At 31.4% G+C, this 21,138-nt stretch overlaps 1 protein-coding gene across 1 annotated transcript in view; it reads right to left on the bottom strand.

Moving 5' to 3' along the window:
* Nucleotides 1–20,475, bottom strand: part of LOC139483345 (neurogenic locus notch homolog protein 1-like) — a 32,696-nt gene extending 12,221 nt beyond the window's left edge. Inside the window, exons 1-7 of the mRNA XM_071267368.1 lie at nucleotides 20,323–20,475; nucleotides 16,812–17,059; nucleotides 16,493–16,550; nucleotides 15,902–15,937; nucleotides 14,706–14,804; nucleotides 12,564–12,662; nucleotides 10,291–10,389 (exon numbers count right to left, since the gene is read on the bottom strand). Coding sequence (XP_071123469.1) covers nucleotides 10,291–10,389; nucleotides 12,564–12,662; nucleotides 14,706–14,804; nucleotides 15,902–15,937; nucleotides 16,493–16,550; nucleotides 16,812–17,059; nucleotides 20,323–20,362 — 679 coding nt within the window. The 5' untranslated portion in view covers nucleotides 20,363–20,475. The remainder of the gene's footprint in view (nucleotides 1–10,290; nucleotides 10,390–12,563; nucleotides 12,663–14,705; nucleotides 14,805–15,901; nucleotides 15,938–16,492; nucleotides 16,551–16,811; nucleotides 17,060–20,322) is intronic.
* Nucleotides 20,476–21,138: the final 663 nt, after the last annotated feature.

Genomic DNA, 21,138 nt, shown 5'->3' on the forward strand with positions numbered 1-21,138 from the left:
AGACCAAATATTTGTTTATGGAAAGACTGTATGAAGAAATAACATCAAAAATGTGCATGGTGCACACTGAATAACAACGTAATGGGTTATTTTTAAGAGTACCACATTTGTTATGTTATTTGGAACAGACAGATAAAATATTACATTATTTCTTATAACTTAATTCTAATTCCATTTTAAACCAGAGTAAACCATGAAAAATCGTTGATGACGTCACGGTCACATGACTAAATTATGCCTATTGGCTGTTAAAGTAAACAACGTCAGCCAAACAGAAGACGTGTCACATCCAAAATTTAAGTATTAAATAATATTGGTGATACATTAAAAAGAAATGATGAACTGTTTAGGATAATAACGGTAATGTTGCAATACACGTATGTTTATGACCGTAGCGGCCGTATTCAAACTAGCAGAAACAACTTCAAATAAAGGCAGTGAACATATGTTTTACATAAAATAAGTTATATACAATGTATTTCGAACTAAACGATTTCGAAAATTAGATAAAAGAAACCAATCACATTATATTATCAACAAATAGACATATAATATTGTTATCTTACGTCCTATAGATTTAAAGATATTTAATTGGTTAAAGGACTACACGTGGTGACTGCATATTTGATATAGGGTGTCCTAAAAAATATAGGGTTAGTTACCATACATGGTTAGTTACCATATGGGGTTAGGAAAGAGTTGCTTTCCTTTCAAAATTAAAAGATGCCACAACCCTTTATAAAAACAACACGGCGTTGAGAAAAATTCTGAAAGGACTCAGCGAAGAAGAAATTGATGATGAAAGGTTGAAGTAAGTTCATAAAACATAATTAAAGCTTAAAAGTTGTTATTGTTGGCATAAATGGTTAATTCCCTTTCAAATAAAAAAAAGAAACCTGAAAGGATTCAACAGACAAAGAAATTGATACATGTAATGAACGATTGAAATAAATTCATAAAATAAATTTAAAGCTAAAAGTTGTTATTGTTGGCATTTGTTTTCTGTAGAGACAATTGTAATTGCAAATCATGTAAATTGAATTAATGTATATTGGGTGGTATGCGTAAAACGTTATTTCTTAGACACCAGTTAAAATTTTGTAACAACCGGGTTTTCTTTTATCAATCTGAAGATATGACAAACGTTCTAGTAGATATGGTAGTATTGAAATAATTTTAGACTTTGGTTACAAATGATGTGATCAATTTTTTTATTATCATTTTCAAATCAAAGAACCAGTTTGATAGTGGAGTCAAAATTTTAACGCTTGTTTTCTCTTTTGCTCTCATAATATAGAACAGTAAGCTATAAACACCTTAGTGGGAATTTTCTTCATGTAATAACAGAAGTTTTAAAAACAGTAAAATATATTTGGTTTTTTTCTCCTTCATTGTTCTTATTTTTCTGGTTGAATTGTGGGTTTGTGCTGATCTGGTGGTTCGTGCAAGCCCATTATAGCTGATTTAAAAGATATAATGGTATGTCATTATGTCGTTAAACAAGATTAGGATAGTGTCTTGTGTCTTCACGCTGAACGCCTTTTGTCGTCTACAAAACAATTATAAAAGAGGGACGAAAGATACCAGAGGGACAGTTTAACTCATAAATCGAGAAAAAAAAATGAGAACGCCATGGCTAAAAATAAAAAAGACAAACAGACAAACAATAGTGCACACGACACAACATAGAAAACTAAAGAATAAGCAACACGAACCCCTCCAAAAACTAGGGGTGATCTCAGGTGCTCCGGAAGGGTAAGCAGATATAAGTGACACCTAAATCAAGTACATAGTTGGAGAACATTGAGGAACCAAATTTCAAAAGGTTTTGTTCTGTAAAGTTATTTAAGATATCAGTATTTCAAGACTCATCAGTAACGCTCGAATAAAACAATTAGAAAAGGTCAATTAAATTATGAAGGTGATAAGCATCGAAACCCCGAAATTTGCCAAATACAGCTAAGGTAATTTATTGTTGGGGAAAAATTTTAACAAAAAATACAAAACTCCATGGTTAATTAAAAAAAGTGGCAAGTCCATAAAAACTGACATAATTAAACATTATCAATCGAAGGGACAAGTGACAAACAGCTGTCATACAACTGTTTTTTTAGCTAGGTAAACATTCTACTTATATGACAACTTTTTCTAGTTGTTCCGTTATATTGAAAAAAATTGGGTTAGAAAAAAGCTTGTTCTTCAGTGGTTGTAGATTGTTAATGTGGTTCACTAGTTTTCTCGTTCTAGTTTTTTAGGTGGATATTACCGTTGGTTTTCCTGTTTGAATTGTTTTACACTGTCTAGTCATTTTGGGGGCTCATTATATCTTGCTGTTAGGTTTGAGGCACGACTCCGCGTTGAAGTCCGTCCTTTGACCTATATATGTTTACTTTTGACGCATTGTGACTAGGATGAATAGTTGTTTCATTGGCACTCAATTCACATCTTCTTATTTATATTAGTATTTCATTCATTCTTTTCCGTGATTATATTTACCTTTGTCACACTTTGTTCCACTGTATCCAACATGACATGTACATGTATAGCCTGAAGCACTATTACCGCATGTCCCATGGCCGCTACAGGGGTCAGGACTACAGTCTTGACAAAACAGGGAAAAATGAAGAAAATAGTGTGTCTTTCCTTTTACATTTACTTTATGTTTCACTAATATTTAGATTTCTGTTTTTGTCAGATCCTTTTATTGTTTTAGGTTATAATGTAAAATATTTGTGCAACCAAAAGTTACCTGCCGCGAATCATTAATCTGTCATGATCATGCCTAAGATAAATTTGCTAACACACTTGTAATTGAAGGAAACTGACAACTCATATACAAATAGATCCTAGTTCACCATTATCTGAAATGTTTGTCTTTCTCCAAAAATCACAGGTTTTTCATTGCCTCTCTGCGTCTTGTTCGGTAGCTGAATGGTCTATTCGGAATAATGCTGTTGGACATTTTAATCAATCTAATATTTGATTTTGGTCACAAAAACTGTAAAGTTGATTTTGGAAATCATTATTTACGTTGTGCATTTAAAATACTTTTAAATCTTATACTATTAAGATGACAGACGTACAAAATACAAAAAGACTGTATATGATTTTAGTATTCAAATGGCACCTCATTGCATATAGTATACGTTATATCAATGAAATACATGTAGGTTTTTGAAAGAAAAAAATACTCACGATCAACCACTGTAATAGATATTGAGAAGACTGTTAGTTTAATAAATATATATATTTTCATTTGTAAACATCTTTTTTTATTATCTGATTAAATAAACAAAGGGTTAATCAATGAGGGACAATATATCACTATTTACATATTATTTCTTGTACATGGAAAAAGACACAGTAAAAAAACACATTATTGATGCTCAAAATCTTATTATTTTAATTTTAATCTATGTTCTGATATATTTTGGTACAACGTTGTCTATGCGTTAAGACTTATAGATTTAAAATATTAAGCGAAAGTTGTGTATTTTTTTTTTCTTCATCATCCGGTGTTGAGTTTTCACCTGTATCTTCCATGTTTCTCTTTTTTGATGTTGATAGGAATTACCTATAAATTGTTTAAAAATTTACAGAGGAAAATATTATTTTCTGTAATGTTATTTACCTCGACCGCATGTCCTTCCATTGTATCCAACATTACATGTACATGTATACCCTGCGGCACTATTACTACATCTCCCATGGTTGTTACAAGGATCAGGACTACAGTCTTAGTAGAACACAAATAATTATTGAAACCTCTTTTCTTTATTGGGAACTTCCATTTTTATTTGGTGTTCCTCTTGATTTTAATTTCTACTTATTAACCAGTTAACTAAAGGCCTTTAACCTTGGGGTACTGTGACCAAATAATAATTTAATTAAAAAAAACTATATTTTATGAGACACATATTTCTCTTTTTCTTTTTGTGCGTCTTCCCTGTTGGTGTTTAATCATTGACTTAAAAAATCAAAAGAAAAAGAAAAGTAAAGTGAATTTTGTGAATGAACAAAGTTCTTAGTTATTTGTTTTTGTTTTTTGGAAAGGGTCATTAAAATAAGTGTATTAAATATTGAACAATACTGCCGTATCATAATCATAAAACTTCTTGAGAATTTAGGAATGTGTACATTATATACATTGTTGTCTTTAAAAGAGATGCGAAAGATACAACATTTAAACTCCAATGTATTAAACAAACTGGCAACGCCATGGCAACAACAGAAAAACAAACAAAAGACAAACAACAATATATAATACAAAATATAGGAAACTAAAGTATTAGCAACACAAACGCCAAAAAAAACCGGGGATGTTTTCAGGTGTTAAGGAAGGGTTACATCCTTGTCTTCAAACATTTATATGATTGACGTTCATGGCGAAGACAGTTACTCGCCAAATTACTGCTTTTTATGCCAAAAATTGTTGTACGTCCCAAGATAAAAATCTATGCCTACTTCTCAAACCTCCAAAAGATGGATGATCTTTAAAACTCAACATTATTCATTTGTGAAACTTATTGCATTGCTTAAGACATATATAAAGTATTAAGAATATGATTAGACAAATTCAGAATATCAAGAATTTGGTAAGAAAAATTAAGAATATTTAAAATGTTTTATAAGAATTGAAGTGTTTAGAAATTGTTTTAAAAATGTAGAATGTTAAAAATATGTTTTGAAATTTAAAAGGTTAAGAATTTGTTTTGAAAGTTTAGAATGTTAAAAAAAATGAGAGAAAAATGAGACATTGATAATACTTTTCAGAATGTCAAGACAAAATTCTGACAAATTTAGAAAAAAAGGTTATTTCAGATCAATCACATACCTGACATACTCAATACAAAATGTATATATATATTTTATATATATTGTTTTGCATTAATGTGATTTGAATAAGACTTCAATTGATATAATTGACTGGCTCCTGATCAGCAGACTGTATCAATCAACTAGTTAAATGTGATTGCCTTTCTTTATAAGGCACATATTTCCCATTACCTTTTCGTGTTCTAGGATATTAGTTTGCAATTTGAAAAGCGCTGCGCATAGTTTTTTTTTTTTTAGATAAAATATTCGATCTGTGAAAAGAGAGCATATTGCATATAACTAGTTTATAATTTTGTATTTGATTTCGACGGTCAAATAAATTTAAAGTAACACTTTGTAGTTTGATTGGGTGCTGGATTTTGGAACGATCAAATCCAAACATTGGAAAGCAAACTATGCATAAATAACCAAAATCACGAAAAGACGTAATAAAACACTCTCGCAGAATAATCACCAAATGAATATGGTAAAATGCGGCACAAAGCGTTATAAATGAATCATTTTGAAGTGATAAATTTGTTTTATTGATATATATTAAATTTGAAATGTTACGTTGTAGAAAGATATGATGTTAACCGTCATGGTGACTTTCTGACTGGTGTGTTTTTATTGCAAATGAAAGAAATTTGCATGCTTTACCTTCGTTCGACCGACGTTTGAATTATACAACGTTATACAAATTGTTTACAAATAATCAATTATTGTGTTATAATCTCATTGTGAATTGGCATAATTATAGATACCATTGTTTAAGACATATAGATTCCTACATTGATACGAGTGGATTATCGGATTTATCCAATCGAGATAGCTAAATTATCAATTTTAAAGTCCGAGCCTCGGCGAGGACTTTAAAATTTATAATTTAACTATCGAGATTGGATAAATCCGATAATCTACGAATAACTATGTAAAAATCTGTTAAAGTACCATATTTTCTAAAAGTGTGAGCTAAGTTCAGATCATACTTTTATTAAAAGTACTCATTTAGATAAATTACTTCAGATTAAGACAATTGTTTTTTTTTAATCTATTTGACTATAATCTTCCTCATAACGATTGTATGTCATCCATTTTATTATTTGACTGCATAAACACGAGTTGTACAGCGTCAAAGAAAGGGATTTAAACAATGCTTCCACAAAAATGATATGCATTAGATATTCTTAACTCGTTACCATTCGGCCAAAAATGCACTATTTTTGCCGCAGATGAACGATAAAATTGCAATCAATCATAACTTTCTTATTACTGTTAGTAGACTTATCAACTAATAAAATTGAGAAAGGAAATGGGGAATGTGTCAAAGCGACAAAAACCCGACCATAGAGCAGACAACAGCCGAAGGCCACCAATGGGTCTTCAATGTAGCGAGAATTCCCGCACCCGTAGGTGTCCTTCAGTTGGCCCCTAAAAATATGCACACTAGTACAGTGATAATGGACGTCATACTAAACTCCGAATTATACACAAGAAACTAAAATTAAAAATCATACTAACAAAGACTAACAAAGGCCAGAGGCTCCTGACTTGGGACAGGCGCAAAATTGCGGCGGGGTTAAACATGTTTATGAGATCTCAACCCTCCCCCTATACCTCTAGCCAATGTAGAAAAGTAAACGCATAACAATACGCACATTAAAATTCAGTTCAAGAGAAGTCCGAGTCCGATGTCAAAAGATGTAACAAAAGAAAATAAATAAAATGACAATAATACATAAATAACAACAGACTACTAGCAGTTAACTGACATGCCAGCTCAGACCTCAATTAAACTGATTGAAAGATTATGTCTTCATCATATGAATATCAGGCACAATCCCTCCCGTTAGGGGTTTAGTATCATACTATCATAAAATATATGAGAAGAACATAACCCGTGTCATGCTAATAACTGTTGTTTTTTTTAAATAAATGTGTTTAGTTGCAAAGACCCTATGAATGAATCAATATTAAAGCCAAAATATGCAATCTTTAATGACCTGACAACAGTATCGTAACTGTATCCCTTCTTAATAAGTCTGTTTACAGGTTTTGTAAGCTTTTGGGGTGAATAATGACATTTTTGTGCTTTGTAAAGAATATTACCATAACAAATTGGAGGTGAAATACCTGAACGTATAAGATGTCTGCATGTTGAGTTATAAATTACGAATTATTTCCTTATACCGGTGATAAAATTTAGTAAATGTTTTAACCAGTTTGTGATATCGAAAACCCTGGTTTAATAATTTTTCAGTAATACATAAATTTATCTCGCTAAAATCTAATACGTTGTTACATACACGAGCGAATCGTACAAGTTGAGATATATAAACACCATAAAATGGTGACAAGGGAACGTCACCATCTAAAAATGCATAATTAACGATAGGACATGAAAAATCATCTCTTTTATCATAAATTTGTGTATAAGCTTCCCGTTAAAGATATAGATATCAAGATCGAGGATAGGGCAGTGGTCATTGTTAGTATTAGCTTTATTCAAAGTAACTTCAACAGGATAAATTTCTTTAGTATACATACTGAAGTCGTCATTATTGAGAGCCAATGTATCATCTAAATATCTAAAAGTATTGTTAAATTTTTGTTCGACGGGTCTTTGTTAATTTTAGTCATAAATTGTAACTCATAACAATACAAAAACAGTCCCGCAATAAGTGGTGCACAGTTAGTCCCCATTGGAATTCCAATATTATATATAGTATCAAAGCATGTCCAATTGACATAGTTCTTTTGTTTATTGCTACTAAAAAATGACCTAAAAGACTTTTTATAGAAAATAGTTTTTCAGTAATATTAATGACAGGTTTGTAAAACAAAATATTATCTTTGATCACGTGATAATCAGTTCAATGTCCAAAAAACTCGGAAAATTGTAAAATTTCGATACCAAATGTCCTTTTTGGAAGTTTATTTATTCAAATAGTACCAACAGAGCATTCAAATACAATGTTAGGAATAACATATCAACGAAAAAGAACCCTGCATGGTCTATTTATGCGAGAAACAGCAGTTTTTATAGCCAAACATGCTTTGTGGGTGATTTGGGTCAAAATTGATATTTTCGAGCTTTCTGGGAAAAAACGTAGCTAAACTGTACAACCGAAGTGCATCCACACTTGAATTCCCACAACCATTTAAACGACAGAAAAACAAAAGTCTTGCAGCTTCACCATCCCTTAGTTACCGATTTGTAATAGATCATCTTAAAATGTATGTCTCTATTGTTCTATAAACGACTATAGATAAAAGACAGACAATTAACTTTGTCACAAGAAAAAGTATTTTCAATTTGAAATTATAATTAAGTCAAGTCAAGTTATTTAGTATTGGTATTGGGTTTTTTTTTAAACCGGACATTCACCCTTGTGGGATGCGAACCCGGATCGCTTGATTACTAGCCTCAGATGCATCCTTTCAGTTACGGAACCAGACGGTTAAAATTGATTAAATTCATACTTATTTTCAATGTTTTTTGTAAGATTTATTTTTAAGATAACCTTTCACATACAAATATTAGATTTTAATAAGATATTCAGAAAGACGTAAAACTGCATTTTTTACATCTTTAAAAGAACACACAATGTGGGATAGAGTGAAAACCAGGGGAACAAATGGGAAAACGGGAGGAAGGGGGGTAATTATGATTTTATTTCAAAAACAATAAACACAAGTAGTAAGAAATGCATTTTATGTATACTATTTAGCCTCTGGAACCACAATATGCACGTTTTTTTTCTGGAATGGACAAAAATTCTAAGAAATAGTTGCTGAAAATTACCGACCTGTTGACAATGTTTACTGTTTAGATTCGTTTCACGTAAAATATGATAAAAAAATAACTTAATGAACCTTAATTTTATAAAGCTCAACACAAAACTGAAAGAAAACAATTCATAATGGACCGATTTTTGCGGTTTATAGAAACCAAACATAATATTTTCATAATTTGAGATATACACAATTGTAAAGTTTTTTCTATTTAACATGTTTAATTTTAGCTGATTTTTTTAAAAACGATGATAGCTTAATTGCTTTATTTAACCACAAAGACCAACCCCAAAATACACAACTGGTATTTTAACGTGTAGCTGAAACTCATAGGAATTCGGGTCATAGGAACGGTAAAGAGTTAAGTGTGTTTGAGGATATGACATATAAATTGCCAAGATTATTTTTATTCTTAATGGATGAAAAAGTATAAAATTGTAAGTGTGATAGCGTGTATTTATTACAGAATTTTAGAATAAATATCGTTATAACTTTGACTGTCTAGTATACCTTTCTTGCATAATTGCATTTAAAAGCTGATATTAAAAGCTTACGAAACTGAGACTGTGATTTTATTATCAATTTAGATATTAAAATATAACTTACGATTAATCACTGAAAGAAAAATTAGATATGAGTTATATTGCATCATTGTCTAATAGGTCTGAGCTTATATTCAAAAAATCATGTGTGCTGACATGAATTGTCATTGATATGGTTATATTTATAAATTTACTGTTTACAATTTTTTGATTTTTTTGAAAAACTAAGGCTTTTCTACCTCAGGCATAGATTACCTTAGCTGCATTTGGCAAAACTTTAAGAAATGTTGGTCCTCAATGCTCTTCAACTTCGTACTTTATTTGGCCTTTTTAACTTTTTTGAATTCGAGCGTCACTGATGAGTCTTTTGTAGACGAAACGCGCGTCTGGCGTATATACTAAATTTAGTCCTGGTATCTATGATTAGTTTATTCATATTTTGTTTGTTTAGATTTACATGATTCAGTTTGATAAAAGATGAATGTGGGAAAAATCGAAGTTTCTAAAATCATTATACATAGCACCAAACTTGAAATGACCTTCAACTTTCAATATATTTTCCTCACATGAAAATAGAAAATGATCTGCGGTAACTATTGGATTCGGGGTTTTCTTCTCAAAACCACAATTTTGATCTTGGAAGAAAATATGATAAAAGTATATGCTTAGATAGATGAATTCGGTAATCAAAACTAATCCTGCACATAAATGCGTGTTTCTTTTATTCATAACACACTAGTATATCAAATGTCAGCTATTTCATTATTGAAATGTGTAATGTATATTGACTGTATGGCTTCTCTATTTTCTGAAAAATTGATAGACATATCAAAATAGGTCTTCGGACTATATGTCATAGTTCAAAAATCACTTAGTGTCCCTAAGCAATTTTTATCAGTACTTATCTATACTATTGACTCGAATAAACCGTCGCTTTTCGCGTGTGTCATGATATGTAGTAACATATTTTGTCGAAATATAAATAATCTATATGACATAGAAAAAATAAAGGACATGGGATACATGTATCCATGCATTTTACAATAGCAGTGCAGTATATCATACTGGTTTACCTTATACACTTTTTGAATATGAAAAGTTTCTAAAACGTTTTTAATGACTGTAATCAATAGCTTACGTCTCTCACAATGCTGACCAGTATAACCAGATACACAAGTGCATCTACCGAAAGTGCAGTGTCCTCCATGTTGACAGGTGACGTCATGACAAGGATCATCTATGCATTTTTGATATGATTATTAAGTTTTATGTACGTGATTACATTTTGTTAATAATTATTTCTAGCTCATGAAATAATGTGAACTATTGTTCATATAAACATGATAAAAATGATATAGACACTACATGCTTTTGTATGCATCAATTGCGTGTGCACTATAACAAGAAATAAAACAAAAATGTCAAAATGACCGTTACGCACGTCAGTGTGAAAAACGTACATTGCCTTGTAAATCTTCACTGTGTCTTTACTACCCCGGCAACAAATGTTTGGACTTAATAGTATCTAATATCTAGTACGGTTACGAACCATGAACACACAAAGGAAAGGTAGGCTTACAGTTTTTTTATTTGTTATTTTTTTAAATTAAAAAATTTACATACAACAGTACTATAACTTTTTTCGATTGTGAGACATAATGTTTTGTTCACCCGCTCTAGATAACTTGAGAAATGCAGAGGCACATAAACATAGTGAATGGAGTTAACCTAGCTGCGATAAGTTTAATTACTATTTAAATCGTTTAAAGTGTTGACTGTTGTACCTCTAATTTTGAATTTTCCCGCATTATGTCTGTTTGTTTTGTTCAGACATTGTTGCCAATTTAATGGAATTTCATGCGACTGTCGAACAAGTGAGAGGTTTAACTTTATAAATAAAGGCAACAATAGTATACCGCTGTTCAAAACTCATAAATCCATGAATCAAAAAATAAAATCGGGCTAACAAACTAAAACTAAAGGAAACGCATTAAACATAAGAGGAGAACAACGACACAATATTAAAATGTAACACACACAGGAACGGACTAAGCATTAGACAAAATCCTATGAGAATAACAAATATAACATCAAAACTAAATACATGAATTTGGGATAGATAAATACCGTGACACGTCTTATAGTAATGTGAATTTACACTCAAAAATAAGAGAAAACAAACGGCACAACGGAAACACAACGTTAAAATGTAACACACACAGAAACGAACTATAATTTAACAATGGCCATATTCCTGACTAGGTACATGACATTTTTAAAGGAAAAAATGGTGGGTTGAACCTGGTTTTGTGGCATGCCAAACCTCTCTTTTTTATGGCAATGTGAAATATAACATTAAAATGACAACACAACATTACAGGACTACACTATAGATAAATAGGAAAACACAATTGACAAAGAAACACACGAATAATAGCTACTAACAAAAGGCAACAAGTTTAAAATTACAATACGCCAGAAGTGCGTTTTGTCCACACAAGACTTACTAGTGACGCCCAGATACAAAAGTTTGAAAGCCGAAAAAAGTACAAAATTGAACAGCATCGATGACCAAAAGTTCAAAAAAGTTGTGCAAAAAACGGCCAGGGTTTTCTCTTAGGTACCAGAACATCCCTATTATTTAGAATAATTTATACTTTTGCGAACAGTAAATTTTATAAAATGACTGTACAAAAGATATATGATAAAACTGAAGTATTAACTAATTACAGGAAACAACCGAACTACATTACATAACCCAACAAAATGCAACACAAAGACAAGACACATAAAACAAGGTTCAATCCGTTTCGTCGCACTGTGTTTCATTTATTCGTTTGATGTGTTTGCTTTTGATTTTGCCATTTGATTAGGGGTTTTCTTCTCAAAACCACAACTTTGATCTTGGAAGAAAATATGATTAATGCATATGCTTAGAAAGATAAATTCGGTAATCAAAACTAATCATGTGTGATTCTTTTATTTACTACACACTAGCATATTAAATATCGGCTATTTCATTATTGAAATGTGTAGTAAAATGTATATATTTACTGTGTGGCTTCTAAATTTTCTTAAAAATTGACAGACATATCAAAATAGGTCTTTTGCAAATATGTCATCATTCAAAAATCACTTTGGGACCCTCTGCAATTTTTATCAATACTTACAAATGTATATATACTATTGACTCGAAAATTCCGTCGCTTTTCGCGAGTATCATGTGTATATGTAGTGCTATTTTTCGTCGAAATAAAAATATTCTATATGTCATAGCAAAATAAGGGATATGGATACATGTATCCATGCATTTAACAATAGCAGTGTAGTATATCATATTGGTTTACCTTATAAACTATTTGAGTCTGAGACGTTTCTTAAATGTTTTAATGACTGTTATAAATAACTTACGTCTCTCACAATGCTGACCAGTATAACCAGATACACAAGTGCATCTACCAGAAGTGCAGTGTCCACCATACTGACAGGTTACGCCATGACAAGGATCATCTATGCATTGTTATATGATTATGAAGTTTTATTTACGTAATTACATTTTTTTAATATCTAAGTCTAGCTTATGAAATAATGCGAACTAATGTGTTTTTAAACAATTGAAAAAGTATATGGGCACTACATAAATTTATATGCGCAATAACATGAAATTAAAAAAAGGTCAAAATGACCGTTTCGCAAGTTAGTGTGAATATCGTACATTGCTTTTAAATCCACACTGTGTCTAAACTAACCCGGCAACAAATGTTTGGACTCAATAATGTCTAACATATGGTACGGTGACGGACCATGAACAGACAATGTAGGCTTTCAGTTTCTTTATTTGTTATTTGTTTGACATTTAAAAATATGCATACAACTATAACTTTTTCGATTGTGAGATATAATATTTCGTTCACTAGTTCTAGATTAATGGATGAAGAAATGCAGAGGCACATTAAATTAATGAATTCGATATTATTTAATTGTTTTTTTTAAATCGTTTAAAATGTGAACTTATGTATGTTTGTTTTGTTCACACATATTTGCCAATTTAATGGAATTTGGTGCGACTGTCGAACAAACGAGAGGTTTAGTGCTATAAAGCAAGGTTCAATCCAACAATTTCTACATAAGAAAATGTCTGTACCAAGTCAGACATATGACAGTTGTTGTCCATTCGTTTGGTGGCTTGATTTTGCCATTTGATTAGGAACTTTCCGTTTTGAATTCATCTGAGGTCAATATTTTTCATATTTTACTTTCTGTTATTAATAATGATTTATAGTACATATACTTGCTTTTAACAATTAACACAAAATCCTTGTCAATTGATAAATCGAACACCATTACAACCCTTTCGTGTCGTTTGTCGGTATGTAAGTTATTTTGTGCTTCGTGTCTATTTGGTGAGTCAAGTAATTCTTATCTTATTTGTGCAGATTGTTTTCTATTGCGTGTTGCTACACCATTGTCCAAGGTTATGGTGGTTTTGAGTGCTTGAAAACATGTTTAGTCCCGCTACATTTTGTAAGTACTTGTCCCTTGTCAGGAAGATGTAGTTCCAGAGTTGTTGGTGGCTGCTGTCTGTCCACATTTGTTTTTTGCATAAATTTTGTTTTCTTTGTTTCATTTGGTTCACTGTGTGTGGTTTCATGGCTTTGATAGCTGATTAAACCACTTTGGGTTTGCTCAATGTTGTAGACTGTACTGTATCCTATATTTGCTAAATCCATTGCATTTGGTCCCTGTTAGATAGTTGTCTAATTGTCAGTCCTTTCTCGTCTCCTTGTTTATATTGTAAGCACAGATTTATAGGTTAGAATGATTTATGCACATTTGTTTACATGTTTTTGTTTGTTTTGATTTAATCTTTCGAACATCAATACAGACTGATTGTAAATTACTATCTATTAGAGAGAACACGAAGATATGGATTAATCGTTAATAAATCAACCACCTTAAAACGAAACACGTAAATTCGTATCTAAAAAGTAAGATCACAAAATTCTGAACTTAGAGGAAAATCCATTCGGAAAGTCCATAGTCACATGGCAAAATCGCATAAAAAACGAATGGACAAAAAATGTATTTACCGTCCTACATGTCCTACCCTTTAATTAACGAAAGAATGGTTGGTTTATTGTTGCTTGTTGAACGTCCATACATATTCAAGGCGAGAAAAAATTAGCAATCAACAAAATATATGATATACTTAGTAGGCGCAACAGAATGTAGGGCTGGAATTGTAGAATTCCATTGAATAATTGATTAATATTGGTATGATGGATCATAATTTGTATATGGCATCTGCCCATATCCGGGTCACCTACGGGTCCCAATGACTTTTTAAAGTGCAGTGATTGTGAATCTCATCCTACAACAGGTATGAAATTTAATATTCAGTTTACTACTGGGCGTGATTGCTATGTATCTAAATAGTCAACATTTGAGGGTATTCGATGAACGATAGCTTGTAAGTCAATATGTTCAAACAATTATGCATTAACCATTACGTGTAAACAAATAACTCGTATGTATTGCTCAATTATAACATACATTTTCCACAGTAATCTCCATAATAACCCTGTGGGCAACTGCAATGATGATTAAAACAGTTTCCACCATTTAGACAAAACCAATCTCCAGGGCATCGAGCTACAAAGAAAAGTCATGAATTTTATTGATACTGTGTATTTGGTACTGACACATTTGTTTATATTAATAGTAAGAAAACATACTGTTGAAACATGAACTCATATAGATATCAAAATCCTTGGCCCTGCTTTTCACTAGTCAGGTACACTAAACACAAATAAACTAATGCATGTTATGAAAGTATCCATATAATGATGTAACCGCACTGTACATCCACTTTCATAAAAAAAAAAGCATATTATATTGTAAAAAAAAAGTCATTTAGCTCAATAAAAAAATCGAAGTTACGTTTTATTGTTAAACATAGGTGACATAATTGCCAGTAAGTCGTAACATACCTTGCTCGATTCATATCGGGTATTTTTAAACATAATGTGTATCTTGATTACTCATTTCAAATTTAAATTCAGTTAATGGGTACACGTTATTTTGTAATACGTCATTGTTATTCTTATTAAATTCCGCACAAGAGAAAAAAAATCCTTCAATCATGAAGGTAATTTTAACCCCAAAAAGTAACAGAATGGTATGCACACCAAGCTTTGCCTCATACTAATTATCATTCTAGACCCAAATCCAATGTTATTTGAGCATTTACCTTATATGGTTTGACCCCAGATTAACAAATACACATTTAATCTGCAAAATGTGTGGACGCAAACAGGTATTTTTGTCATATCAGATTTCAAATATGATTGTGATGTGTCATGTGGACATGATATAATCTTTTTTTTTAAACCTATAGTTTCTTCAGATAATCTCAAGGTGTTTAGCATGTACCACTTGTTTACGATTAGAATAAACAAGCATTTCGTTAAATACGTTTACTTTGAAAATTTACAGATACAGTTTGTTTTTAAAAAATCCCTTATATGGTCTTACCGTCAGAAAAATAAGAACACTTAACATCAATATTTGTCTTCGTGTTTTACGATCTTGACATCCGGTATTAAAAACGACTGCAATTTATAAACTGATATTATTAAGTTAATTTGTTATACAATTTCATGAGGTATATACTTGGACAGTAATTTGTCGATCAATTTATCGGTTATTTAGAGACATTACCGTTACATCATGTAAGTGTATTTGCTTACCATCCAAAAGAAACCTTGTAGATTTTACAGGAACATCTGTAAATAATAAGAAATATTTAGCATTCAAAAGGTGGTTGATCTAAAGTTGTAAATACATAAAAACTTTATCTTCCATTTCATAATCCAACGAAATGTAATATATTTGTGTTGCAGCTTACAGACATAATATGTCTGTTAAACTGGACAATGTCAACCTTATCAATGTGTCTCCTTACAGAAGTGCAGATCAACAGTGGTTTGATCTCAAGTACATGTATTTAAAAGATAATCGGCTAGTAATAACTTGTTGGTATTAAAATACTCATATGTAATATCAGTATATAAAGGTAAAATTATTAAAAAAAAAGACCACACAGAAGACGAGTATTGCTTTAACAGGTCAGGAATAATTGTTGGTGGATTATACCTCAATTAAGGTAAAATCCACCATTTGACATAAAGAAATATATTGTATTTTAAGCTTGGCTTTCGTAAAACTTGATTTTACTGTCGCAGATTGAATATCCGTTTATCTACCTTTCCATGGATAATTTTGTTTTTTCGTTATTGAGATCTTCAGAATTGCGATCATCTAACTACGTAAGCACTTACGGCAACAGTTGTTTAAACAAATGCCATCTTTTCTCTGTACCCATATTTCAATAGCCTCCTGCAAATATAAGCACATGGATATTATATGTAACTGTTCTTGACAACAGGTTCTACACTTCTAACGTGAACGAAGAATATTGTTGAAGAAGCGTTTGTTTTAAAACATTTGTCAAAATGAACTAAATTTCGGTTTGATATAAACAATGATGATTAATAAAAGTGGCACCAAAAATATGTGACATAAAAAAAATGCACATAATAATTTATTTATGATCTACATATTTAGGGGGATTAAACGCCTTTATCATTCATATCTTACCTCGGTTATAAGGTCAGTTGTGTTAACTGTTATTAAATATTCATCTTGAAATGTCTTGGTCCTACCAGTGAACACTAGGTTTGCTGGTGTGAAAATACAGCCATGTGTCATATCTCTTGTTGTCCAGTATTTCAAACATGCATTATTATGTCTTTGGGAATCGTTTGGAATAAACACACATGATTGGATAACCGCTTCAGACAAACCAATCATTTCTATGAAGAAATATACCACGGTACTCCATTTCACTAAAGCATGTAAATAGAAGCAAGTAAAGTATGTTTCAAAAGAATAGCGTGACAATAAAATGTATAATATTTTGCAGTTATATTTATCAATTATGAATAGCCTAATTGGTTCTATGGCGAGACGAACAATCTCTGCAATTACGAAACAAATAAAATGACACAGGAAAAACATTAACTTCATGACGTACTATAATCATTTCATTTAATAAGTATGCCGATACTTCTACCATAACATTGAACAGGAAAAACAAGTCTAAAAAAAATCATCGACTTTCATTGATTCTTTCTAAGTCACAGAGTTGACAGGTATAATCGTCAAGAACTTGATTCTTCTGATTCATTCATGTAGTAGCTGTTCATGCTTACATCTTTATATTAATGATGTGAGTGTGTGTGTTAGTGTCATATAAATGATCTTCAACAGCTACCTTCTTTCTTCTGATTCATTTGTCAAACACTGATTATGCTAAAATATTTCTATTCAGGGTGTGGGTGTGTGTGTTTGTTATAAAAATGACCTTCAACGTCTTCTTTCTTCTGAAGCATTCATGTAGTAGCTGACGATAAATAAATCATCCTGTTAAGAGTAGTGTTTGTGTGTGTAAGTGCCATATAATGATCTTCACAAGCTTTTTTCTATTCATTCATTCCTGCTGATTATGGTTAATGCTCTTTATTGAGTGTGTATGTGTGTGTGTGTGTGTGTTTCTGTAATACAAATGACCATTATTATTTCTTACTTCTGATTCATTCTTGTAACACTCATTATGCTAAATATTACCATTGTAGATAGGTTTGTATGTCATACAAACATTTAATGTAGAAAGTTAGTTCGAGTTAAAAGTTATAAACGCAATTTTGTAATGCCGGCCTTTTTATAGTAAACGTATGGATGTACATTTTCTTGAAATTATTTAGGATAACCGATAAATGTTAGTGAGATGTTGCAAGTAATGTTAGACTTGTTATCTGGTGTTTTTTTTTTTGGCTGTGGTTTCAATGATACGACAGATTTGTGTATGTGAGTTTGTTATGAAGTTTTATTTCATGTACTGATTCCGTATTTTTGCGGTAGTTACCTTATTTGTCTATAAACTCAACAAAAACTCATCTTATTATCTACTGACCAATTAAGTCGAAACCCATCTGTTTAAAACAATACCAATATTACGAGAATTTCCCTTGTGTGATCCATGGTTGACGATTGGTTAACAATATGTAACAAGCTCTGCCATTGATCAGTCGAAAGTATAAAGACAAAAACAACAACAGAACCTAAGGAGTGTTGGGTTGACAAAGAATGGAAAGTGACAAACTTTTGTAGAAGCTGGAATATTTCTATGAAATACAGAGTGAACTTTGCTTTTATTTAAGATTTTCGGTGCCGGTGAGGGAGCTTAATACGGTTGCCGGTGACAGTGACTCTGCCAGTGACGGTGCCGGTGACAGTGCTAAATACGGTTGCTTTTTGGACACTTAGGATTATAGCTCTTCATCTTTTATATAAGCTTTGGATTTCAAGTATTTTGGCCACGAGCATCACTGAAGAGACATGTATTGTCGAAATGCGCATCTTGTGCAAGAAAATTTGTATCGTTAATTGACGGTGACTGTGCCAGTGACAATGACTGTGGCGGTGACGGTGACTGTACAAGTGACTGTCCCGGTGATGGTGACTGTACCAGTGACGGTGACTGCAGGTGACGGTGACTGTGTCAGTGACGGTGACTGTACCGGTGACGGTGACTGTGCCTGTGATGGTACTATTGAAGTGACATTGTAGGTGCACATATAGTGTTCTGTCGGCAGTTATGATATGATTAATATGTCATTCAATTTGTTACACTTAGTTGTTGTCTTCTATAATATAGAAGGTATTATCCTTAAGGCTGTACACCTCTGAGGAACCAAAAATTTCTACAATTCAACTTTTTTTCTTAACATGATATTTGGGTTTAGAAGACTGTAACCAAAAAATCGGTGAAGTACATAATTATATGGTGGTGCACTACTTTTTTTGCTACGACCCTTTGAAAATGCCCAATTTTGATGATTTTTCCATTTTTTATCGATTTTTACCTATTTTTTTGCTATTATTGTGAAAACAATTACAGTTCCATAATTAAACTTTTTTTCATACTTTCTATAAAGATGAAGTGAACCAATCTGAATAAATTTTACTGAAAAAAACTGTAGGTAGGTATTAATATAAGAAAGTTTTATCATTTTTTGACGCTTTTTTGTGTAAAAATTTACCAAATTTTGTATTTTTGTAAGTTTTCTCAGTTTTGCATAATGCATATTATTTCAACTTTTTTGTTATAGATGATTAAAAAAATACATATCTAAGAAATTTGAAAACACCAAAATGATATGGGATGAACATGATTCTGGTAAAATCATTGTTTCTATTCTTCACCCATTGTCTCAAAATTTTGGCTAAAAATACATACTTGATTCGTCGTAGAACTTGAAAACTGGATTACCCAAAAACCATTCATTGTAAATACACAATTTTTTATGTTATGTTTGATTATAATATTTTTAAAATTCATTGATATTTTCCACTTGTATTTCATGTTTTGGGAATAATTCAAGAACAAGATTTCAACGTTACTGAACGAGACTGAAAAGTCAGAAGAATACATCCTTAAATTGGGATTATAGAACGATTCAAAATAAGTGACAACCTTGTTATTTAACTGTTGAATTATATACATGTACTAGTTTTGTTTGTCTATGTAAGACCAACTTTCCCGGGGACCTGACCAGACCGGTGACGGAACCTGTTAGACCCATTTTCTCCGACGTGGAATATTTTTGATAATAATGAAATACATGAAATATGAAACTTTATTTCATTCAGATATTTTATTTCACAACTGAGAATATATATTAACACAAGTATACGTTTTCCCTTTCTATAACGTATTTTGGTACGACGGTAAACAGTGGACGTCGAACCTTACACTTTATAGATTCTTTTCCCTCTTTTTCTTTGTTCTCTGGTTGCCGACTCTAGCACGAGGGAGGCAGCGTTACAATATTATGAATCATATATGGTGTAGACTCTGTACGTTATATAATCTTTACACCACAAAGTCGTAGTTCAGTTGTTCAGACTTTTAAATTTGTAAAGATAATGATAGCATATCTTCTGAACTAATAATTAAGTTTGAGATTTTTACTTATTTTCTTAAGAAAGACATTATTCGGTATTGATAACAAGACAAACAATTGATATCTCCTTTTACAAAACTTACGATTACGGTTGTCAAATAAACTTGTTTGATTTAATTCCATTCTAGATTAGATGAGCGTTTCTTATGACATTTACACTATATGCCGAATTTATTGAATCGTTATCTTCACATTGTTCTATAAATGTCCTAATGCACTATCTGATGTACAAGAACTGTGACAAATAAATGTTACTATTTAAAACTCATTAACCTTACTGAAAAAATATCCGTAATACAAAAACATGAACATGTATTAACACTTGAGTTAACAATTAGTAATATGGAACTCGTGATGTGTTTTCCATTTCAAAATGTATGTATGCCGATTTAATAAATTTGAAATATAATATAAAATTGGTAAATCTATCAATGATGCATTACTAATTACATGAATTACGCAGTTTTCATGATTTTCCCGGATATTTATCTTTTATTACTGACATGAAAAGTTTGAATAAGGGACTTCATCAATACATATCGACAGCTAATATCTCTTTACTTTTAAAAATGTTTTTTTCCGCGTCTACTCTGTGTGGTATTGGTATAAGTATCCATCTGATGAGTTAGGCCTTTTTCAACTGACTTTTACAGTTCGTTCTTATGTTGTACTGTTACACCACTGTCCAGATTAGGAGAGGGTTTGGATCCCGCTTACATGTTTAACCCCGCCACATTATGTACGTGTGTGTCTATCCCTTGTCAAGAGCTTGTAATTCAGTGGTTGTTGGTTTTTTTTCTATGTTACATATTTGTTTGTCGTTCATTTTTTGTACATAAATTAAGCAGTTAGTTTTCCCTATTAAATTGTTTTACATTGTAATTTCGGGGCCTTTTTGC

Source organism: Mytilus edulis, chromosome 7 (assembly GCF_963676685.1).
Source record: "Mytilus edulis chromosome 7, xbMytEdul2.2, whole genome shotgun sequence".
In the NCBI taxonomy this organism is placed as follows: domain Eukaryota; kingdom Metazoa; phylum Mollusca; class Bivalvia; order Mytilida; family Mytilidae; genus Mytilus; species Mytilus edulis.